Below are 9,054 nucleotides of genomic sequence, written 5' to 3'. Positions count from 1 at the left end.
CTTTCCTCAGAGGGGCCGAGTTGCAGGGGGACCAAAGAAACCGAATCTAGTTCACGTTAGGCTGGACTGTCGTGGCTGGCGAGGATCCGTCCACCGCATCGATACCCTCCACATCCTCTAATCCTTGCTGGGGTCCTCACACCTTCCTGCGCGGGACACCCCAGCCGAGGAACACAGACCTAGCTCTGGGCAGGGGCCTGGGCTACCTCAGCACTTTCTCCTTCCACAGGCACCTTGGCCTTGAGGCGGTCCCAGGCCCATGAGCACCGACAGGTGGCCGGAGGACAGCACTGAGGGAGATGCTGGGAGAGCAGCGTGGACGCCCACGGTGAGCAGCGGAGGAGGCAGAGCCTGGCTCTGAGCCGGCTCTACAGGAGGGTCAAGGAGCTGGTGCCTGGAGGGCCACAGACTCCTGGCCTGCACCGCTGGGTGACCTTCTCTGTGAGGGTACACAGGATGGGGGTGCCTGGTCCTAAGATGGTGGGGTGGGGCGGGGCGGGGGGGGGTTCCTTAGAGGTGAGTTTTATTCTACTGAGAGTAAAATGATGGTTCCCCTGAAAATCTGAGCAGCACTGATTGCCAGACATGGGCATAATGTCAAAAAACATATTTTGAGATAGGTATGTAAATATATGTGAACTTCACTCCCTGGTAATTTTTGTCTTTTCATGCAGAACAATTAACTGTCACTGCCCCAGGGAAGTGCACATCTAATTGTTTCTCTGTGAATAGGATAAAGTTACTCTTTCTTCCACCACTTCTCTTATAAAAGTTTACATGGCAGTTTCTAGATTGTATTCTCCTTACGTCTAAGTTTACTCACTATTTTATATATATATATATATATATTTTTTTCCTTTAGCAGGAAATTATATAATTAAATATAATCAAGCTTGTTAGTGTCAAAGAAGGACAGAATGGGTGATAAAAGGTAAAACAGGTCTGGAAGGTTAAGATAATTGTTGTTTTATTCCACCTAAGTAATGGCAGAACAAAGTGTAATGAACGGGGCGGGGGGGGGGGGGGGGGGACAGGGCACTATAGCATCGTCAACTGCTGTGTGCCCAGGAAGAGTTAGGAAAATGCTCAGTGTTTGCTCAGTTAAGCAGGACAGAGTCAGGAAGGAAAGTCTTCACCCTTGTCTCACTGAGACCACCCAGCGGCCTCAGGCTACACCCTGCACAAGGTAGAGGAGAGGGCCCAGCTCTAAGTTCTGACTTGGATTAGTAAAGCCACTGATGAAATCTGTTATTCTCTCTAGGCCAGAGATGCTTTCAAAGGCATTTCCATATACTTCTCCAAGGAAGAATGGACAGAGATGGGAGAATGGGAAAAAATCCGATACAGGAATGTGAAAAAGAACTATGAAGCACTCATTACTCTAGGTAACGGGAAATGCTGGGTGCCTGGGAGCCTGCGAAGCGTGAACCAGGCCTTCGGTCTCAGTGTTGGCTTGGCTCTCTCTGAGGTGGCTTCATCTGCTCACAGTTGCCTTCTGTGTGGAGACTAACCTGCAGGAAATTTGTGTTCTTTTGTATTCAGTGTGGGCCTGGCCCTGGCAACGCAGAGCTCACCTCTTGCCTTGTTCCCGACTCTCCCAGCCCATCCTACCAAGTCACACTGACTTTGTGGCACTTTCCATTGCCTCTGGGCTTTGTTCCTCCTTCCAGCTCTTCCCTTTTGGAACCAAGATTTTGCTTCTTTCCAGGTCTCAGAGCCCCTCGGCCAGCTTTCATGTGTCGCCGCAGGCAGGCCATCAAAGCCCAGGTGGGTGACCCTGAGGATTCTGATGAAGAATGGACTCCAAGGCAGCAAGGTGAGGGGGCCAGGAAGATTTAGAGGTGTCTTCCTGAAAACAACCTGGGTTTGGGTCTCAGCTGCGTCTCAGGCATTAGCAAAAAAAAAAAAAAAACAAAAAAAAAACCCATAATTTTTCACCAAACAAGCAAGATGCAAAACAGAATATTCTACAGTAAGAGACTATCCATATAAAGTTTTTAAATATGTAAAATAATTAGCCTCCCCTTCTCGGCCATCCGACGTGCGGTTGACTCTGCTCCTCACCATGTCTTCTCACAAGACTTTCACGATCAAGCGATTCCTTGGCCAGAAACAAAAGGAGAATCGTCCCATTCCCCAGTGGACTCAAATGAAAACTGGTAATAAAACCAGGTACAGCTCCAAGAGAAGACACTGGAGAAGAACTAAGCTGGGTCTATAGGGAGCCACCCATGAGGTGGCCCACGTATTTATGCTGTGGAAGGTCACTTGCATCTTACCATATCACTCTGAAGACATCACTACTATCTGGACAGATGCATCCATTTGTTTTATTGGGAAAAAAATGATTTTTCTCCTTGTGTCAGTGTTTCTGCATTAGTGCTTTGGCTCAGTAATAAATATGACACCTTTTGTTGGAAAATATATATATATATATATATATATATATAGTTTATAGGTACATTAAAAGGCCATAAATGTATAAAAAATTGAATGTGAATAAGAAGTACCAAATTCATCACCAAAGGAGTAAGGGCTGGCAGGTGGCTTCATTGTGTCTTGGTTAGTTTTTTGTTTGTTTTTATTTTGTTTTTGAATTTTGAAATAGAAATTAAAAGACCCGCAGTGGTTGTGGCAGAATGGTGACATAAGACTGAATGGAGGTGGATGTATAGGTTTTCCAGTATAATTCTCAATAGTTTTCTCTTTTTTTTTTTTTTTTCTGCATAGCACAGGGAGATCAGCTTGGTGCTTTGTGACCACCTAGAGGGGTGGGATAGGGAGGGTGGGAGGGAGTCTCAAGACGGAGGGGATATGGGGATGTATGTGTGCATGTGGCTGATTGACTTTGCTGTGTGACAAAGGCTAGTGCAGTATTGTGAAGCAGTTATACTCCAATAAAGACCTATTAAAAATAAATAAAAGGGAAAAAAATAAATAAATAAACAAACTCAGATCCAAAGAAAGACTGTGGTTGGTGGGTAAAACATGAAACGAGCAGCCATTTCCCCAGTTGTGTGTAGTATTATTATTATTGTTATTATTATTATTTTGGCTGCGTTGGGTCTTCGTTGCTGCGTGCGGGGTTTCTCTAATTGCGGCGAGAGGGGGCTACTCTTCTTTGCAGTGCGTGGGCTCCTCGTTGCAGTGGCTTCTCTTGTCGTGGAACACAGGCTCTAGGCGCGCGGGCTTTGGTAGTTTCAGCGTGCGGGCTCAGTAGTTGTGGCGCACGAGCTTAGTTGCTCTGCGGCATGTGGGATCTTCCCGGACCAGGGCTCGAACCCGTGTCCCCTGCCTTGGCAGGTGGATTCTTAACCACTGCGCCACCAGGGAAGTCCCGAGTGCATAGGAAGATGTTTGAGTGTTGATTTCGTATCCTGCAACTTTGCTAAATTCTTTTTTTAGTTCTAACAGTGTTTTCTGTGGAATATTAGAGATTTTCTACACATAAAATCATGTCATCTGTGAACAAACCTAATTTTACTTCCTTCTTTCCAAATTGCAAGCCTTTTGATTCCTTTTCTTATCTAATTCCCTGGCTAGGACTTCTAGTACTATGTTAAATAGAAGTGGTGAGAGTGGGCATCCTTTCCTTTTTTTCTTGATCTTAGAAGAGATCACTTTTCCCACCAATGAGTATGATGTTAGAGGTGGACTCTTCATATATGACCTTTATTATATTGAGGTAACTTCCTTCTATTCCTACTTTGTTGAGTATTTTTGTCATGAAGTAAATTTATTAGATACTTTATGAACATAGGATAAAGCACAGATGAGGTTTTGTGTATTTTTTTTAATCTTAAGAAAACTATGTGATGCTCCCAGTGGAAGCGTAGGCACTGATGATACAGAAATCATTTTCCATTCCCCCTTTGGTAATCCTTGCACTTGTCACTCTCTGGTTCAGAATTCTGTGTCCTTAATTCAGATGCCCAGAGTTTGGAAACATTTACCAACCAAACCACTGATTTCTCATCATCTTTTAGTTAAACCTTCTTGGGGGGCCTTCAGAGTGGAGCACAGTAAACACCAGAAGGTAAGTATTTCCCAAATCCTGTTGACAAGAAAACCTTCCTCATGGATCCAATCACAGGTAAGAATAGGAGAATACACAGAATATCCTAGAAACTGCTGCTTCCTTTCATGATTCTTTAGCACAATGTCTGATAGCATCATCATTTTTATAGTTAATAAGAATAGCAACAGTAGTAGTTTGTTCTATTTTCACGTTATTTTCATAATATTTCAGACTCTATTTTAAGCATTTTACATGAATAAACTCACTTTAAACCTTAAAACAATCCTGTAGTACCTATAGGTAGTGTAACTATCACCATTTATATTGAATAGATCATTTATATTGAATAGATCAAGAAACTGAGGTAAAGAAATGTTTGAGTATATGCCTGAGATCACAGTATCACTGGTAGTGCAGTCTCATCCAAAGCTCCTTCTCTGAAACACTTACAAGCTGAGTAGAACTTCCATAGTTTTATAAAGTTTACACTGTCTTATTCATACATACATCTTTATATCATTCACCTGACGGGTGATTTCAACCTCAGTTCTTTTCTGCTACGCCAAAGTGAGTGACATGCTAAGACCATCTGACTAAGGGAAGCTTGCAGATCTGTAGGCAATTTGTAGAGTGGATTGTCCGAGACGAAGGAGATGGACCCCCAACCTCAGAGCGTGTGCTACTCGGATAAGAGGAAGCATCTCCCAGCCCTGACTACCTTCAAGTTTGATCATTGAAAACGACAAATAAGAAAATAACTTTAGGACTTCACCTAGGTTACCCGCGTTTCAACAGAAACTCATCCCTCTGGAACTGATTTCAAATGCTCATTCTTGCAGGAGAAAGTAACAGCTCCTTCCTCCGGGCTCTAATTAGGCAACTGTCATGTTTGGAATCATTTGCTTAGCCTGCCCCTGCGTTGCAAGCTTTGAGAGCCTGCTCCATACCCGCTTCTTCTCAGAAGTCCCAGGCGCAGCTCAAGGCCCCTGAGGGCCCCCTGGAGGTTTTCTGAATGAGTGACTCCACATTTAAACATTCACCTAGAAGTAAGAGGGTCAAGGAGTGCTGAAGATAGTATCTGTGAGCTAGATTTCAAATAGGGAGACAGTTGAGGGGGTGAACTGATAGCAGGGCTGGACTCTCACGTTCACACTGTATTACATATCAGTAGCTCACAAAACAATTTGGTGAACGTTATTAAATTTCATGTTCACTGTAACGCTAAGAATTAGCATGTATACCACTTTATGGTTCAGGAAACTGAGAACTAGCTAGTCGTACAGCCTTATTCAAGCAGAATCGATGGGAACCAGCTACTCTGATTCCAAACATTCTCTCTAGGATATGGCAACCTGCCACTTTCAGCATCATTTTCTTTATTGTCTAGATACGTTTCTGCCATTCTCCTCCCAATCTCACTGCTCTGTCACCTCATTTTCCAGAAGTGTTTTGTCCCCTCTGTACTTTTCCACATTTCCTCATACATCAGAGGTCCACTAATTAATAGAAGACCCCCTCTTTTTTTCTATAAGCCCTTTACCCCCCGCTTCTTTCCCAGACCTTGTTGATTCTTCCCAATTATTCTCCCTGACTCGCTCTCACTTTTACGGAGAAATTTGAGAGAAAGTTGAAGGGAAGGAACCTTAAGATATGGGTTCTAGTCTTGATTCACTACGCACTTAGGCCCTTTATTTACGCTCTAGTGTTCAGACTCCACCCGCCCCGGGTATTTCCAAGGGTTGTTCAAGTATTAACGAAAGTCATGCATGTGAAAACACTTCATAAGCCCTAAAGAACTAAAGAAATGCACGTTGTCTTTTACTATGTGACTCTCCCGTTGAAGGCAGTGCCCCCGGTGCCATTAAGTAATGGATCTAGTTTGAAGAAATTGCCAGGAGCAGCGCAACTGCAGAAGGCAAGTGGCCCTGCACAGGCCCAGAGCCCAGCGCCCCCTCCCGGAGCAGCAAGCACCTCTGCATGGCACACGAGACAAAAGCTGGGTGAGAGAAAATAACTTGGGGGCTTTAGTCCTTCTAATTCTTCTAGAAAGGCTGATTAGTATGGCCTAGGTGTGTGGGGTGGACTTGGGGTAGGCGTGGGTTTAGGCTGGACTGATCTGAGACCTGAAGTTAGCACTGGGGCCTTGGGAAAATCTTACATGTTTTCTGAGGTCCTGATTGCTAATCTCTAAAGTAAACATAAGGATACATAACTCGTATAGTGTTTGAAAACATTAAATTAAACATAAAAGTACGGACACATACACGTTGTTCAAAAATCCATCTGTGATAAGAGTGACCATGCTTTCTTAGTTAAGGCCTCCGCTCAATGCCTAACATTAATGTGCCTTAACCAATATTTTCTGAATGAGTAAATGTGTCAATGAACCATTTTCTAAGTAGAAAGGTTGGGAGGTTAAACCTAATAATGGGAAGAACAGGAAGCTAACGTTGAACTGGGCATCTGTAGTCAGTGTGGAGCCTCGGTCTGTCTGAACCCGTAGTTAAACGGGGGGAAAACAAAGTATACAGAAGGACAGGCGATGATTTGATGGGAGGGGATTTCACATTTTCTGATGAAACAGGGACCAGCACTCCAGACCCCACCAACCTCTGCTTACTTACTCTTCTCCAACTTAGAACGCAGGACAAAGCAGATTGACGTGAAGATGTATAGCCTACGAGAAAGAAAGGGCCACGTGTACCAGGAGGTCAGCGAGCCCCAGGACGACGACTACCTCTGTGAGTGACCCCACTGGCCCATTACAGAGAAGGCTGTTATGTCTTGCTGCAATAAGCTCACCTTAGCATTTGGTCCCCAAATCATCGCCTGTGTCTAGCGGCTTGCAGTACAGGATTGCGGCCAAATGACACGAGCGCCCCGGTTCTTCCTGAAGGTCCTTACAACCAGGGACGCGCGCTGTACCTGCTGAGCCCCTGCTGAGCCCCTGCTGCTCTCTCGCCTCCAGATTGTGAGAAGTGCCAGAACTTCTTCACCGACAGCTGCGCTGCCCACGGGGCCCCCGCATTCGTGAAGGACAGCGCGGCAGAGAAGGGGCGGCCCAACCGCTCAGCCCTCACGCTACCCCCTGGATTAAGTATCAGACCGTCAGGCATCCCTGAGGCTGGGCTTGGAGTATGGAACGAGGCATCCGATCTGCCGTTGGGTCTGCACTTTGGCCCCTATGAGGGCCAGATCACAGAGGATGAAGAGGCTGCCAACAGTGGATACTCCTGGCTGGTGAGAAACACCCACCTCCTCCCCTGTCCTCTGGCCGCCACGTCCCTTCTGTGGATGGGGGGGCCTCACCTTCAACATGCTAGGACGTGCATGGGGCAACGCGGTTAGCTCTGTGCACTGAGTGCCCTTCGCGTGAACACGGAGCTTCTACTTGACGAGCAGAGGCCAGGCGGGAGCACGGGCGGCACAGGCACGGAGAAGCGGCTCCTCCCGCGCGGGGCCCTTGGCCTGAGCACACACACAGACTCAGACACGAGGATGCTGATTAAGGAGCTTATTGTGTGGTCACGGTTGGCAGTTGCATCCATGCCGGCTGAAGAGCACTGATGACAGCAATAATAATTCTATTACCTCCCAGCAAAACAAAACAAAACAAAAGCCTTCAACTTCTTTTTCTGACACTCAGATCACCAAAGGGAGAAACTGCTACGAGTATGTGGATGGAAAGGACACATCCTGGGCCAACTGGATGAGGTAAGTCCAGTACGTTTCCAGGTTCCAGAGAGGACACTCGTCTCTCTCAAGCCCATGTCCCTTTCCTTCTCAGACTGCCCCCCTCAATGGTTTTTACATCTTCTGTCCCTCTTTTTTCTCCATACAATGCTCTTTCATTTCAAGAGACGTCAGAAAAAAGGAAATAAAAATATAGTATGCGTCCTCAAAATACGTCTCTGTGCCCAAGAAAACTGGGGTACTTGAAAACAACTTGAGGAGTCTAGATTCACCAGGGACACTTATTTACCTAATTAACACTTATCAAGCACTTACTATTATGCTCCAGTTTAGAAAACGGAGTCCATTACTTAAAGAGATCACATCACCCATGTCCTTACGGAGGACACACTGCAGACAGACGTTAAGCAATGGATTTTAGGAACATTTAATCATAATTTTCCTATTTTTCAAGAACTGCACAGCTCCACCATAACCTAACGGGAGGGACCTTTAGTCTGTGAGGGCGGCCACCTTCCCAGCCTTGCTTCCAGTGAGAACTGGGTTCTGAAGCCAGGGGACAAATGGACTGCAGGATGGTTGTGAGCAGCCCCTTTCTCTAAGGTCCCCTCCTTTCATCAGGGGAGGCAGAAAGTGAATAAACTACTATTGTTCTGTGTTTTGAGCTAAGTCAGAGAGCTCTCCAAATTTCTACAGGAACCGGGGGGAGGCAAGTGAATCGGGGGCCCTGGATCCACGTGGGGAGACTGGAGACAGGCCTCTCGAGAGAACACAGGCTGGGGCTGAGCTGAGGGATGCGTGCTAAACTGGAAGCACCAAGTTCTGTGGAATAAAAACAGAACTTCATTGAGAGTTTAGAGAAGCCAGAGGTCACCAGTCTTACGGCCAATCCAGGTGGAGACAGGTCTGGAATTGGGCTTTGGAAAACAGATAAGTAGGTAAGGACAGAAAAGCAACCTGTCCTGGATGGGCAACAGCATCTGGAGATAGGGATTCACAGGAGAAGCTCGAAGGCGTGAGCAGCGGGTTCCCGCACAGCAGCAGCGGCAGCTGGGGCAGCACCAGGCAGCGACGGCAAGGAGCTGGCTCGGGTCTGACAGGTGGAGGGAACCCGTGGCCTGCGCTTTCTGCCCCTTTCTCTGCCCCAACCCCAGGTATGTGAACTGCGCCCGGGACGAGGAAGAGCAGAACCTGGTGGCCTTCCAGTACCACAGGCAGATCTTCTACCGAACCTGCCGGGTGGTCAGGCCGGGCTGTGAGCTGCTGGTCTGGTACGGGGACGAGTACAGCCAGGAGCTCGGCATCCGGCGGGGCAGCGGGTGCAGGAGCCAGCTCACGGCGGC

At 46.7% G+C, this 9,054-nt stretch overlaps 1 protein-coding gene and 1 pseudogene across 1 annotated transcript in view; both read left to right on the top strand.

Moving 5' to 3' along the window:
* Positions 1-259: 259 nt before the first annotated feature.
* The window catches only part of PRDM7 (PR/SET domain 7), a 10,965-nt gene continuing 2,170 nt past the window's right edge, over positions 260-9,054 (top strand). Inside the window, exons 1-9 of the mRNA XM_007468486.1 lie at positions 260-328; positions 1,262-1,385; positions 1,709-1,816; positions 3,987-4,040; positions 5,866-6,018; positions 6,658-6,759; positions 6,987-7,258; positions 7,665-7,732; positions 8,866-9,030. Of these exons, the coding sequence (XP_007468548.1) occupies positions 260-328; positions 1,262-1,385; positions 1,709-1,816; positions 3,987-4,040; positions 5,866-6,018; positions 6,658-6,759; positions 6,987-7,258; positions 7,665-7,732; positions 8,866-9,030 (1,115 nt within the window). The remainder of the gene's footprint in view (positions 329-1,261; positions 1,386-1,708; positions 1,817-3,986; positions 4,041-5,865; positions 6,019-6,657; positions 6,760-6,986; positions 7,259-7,664; positions 7,733-8,865; positions 9,031-9,054) is intronic.
* On the top strand, positions 2,066-2,221 carry LOC103074378 (60S ribosomal protein L39 pseudogene; annotated as a pseudogene).

The sequence above is a fragment of the Lipotes vexillifer genome, unplaced genomic scaffold (genome assembly GCF_000442215.2).
Source record: "Lipotes vexillifer unplaced genomic scaffold, Lipotes_vexillifer_v1.1 scaffold23, whole genome shotgun sequence".
Taxonomy (NCBI): Eukaryota; Metazoa; Chordata; class Mammalia; order Artiodactyla; family Lipotidae; genus Lipotes; species Lipotes vexillifer.
The sequence above is the reverse complement of the archived record's forward strand: the minus strand, read 5'-3'. Positions and strand labels throughout refer to the sequence as shown.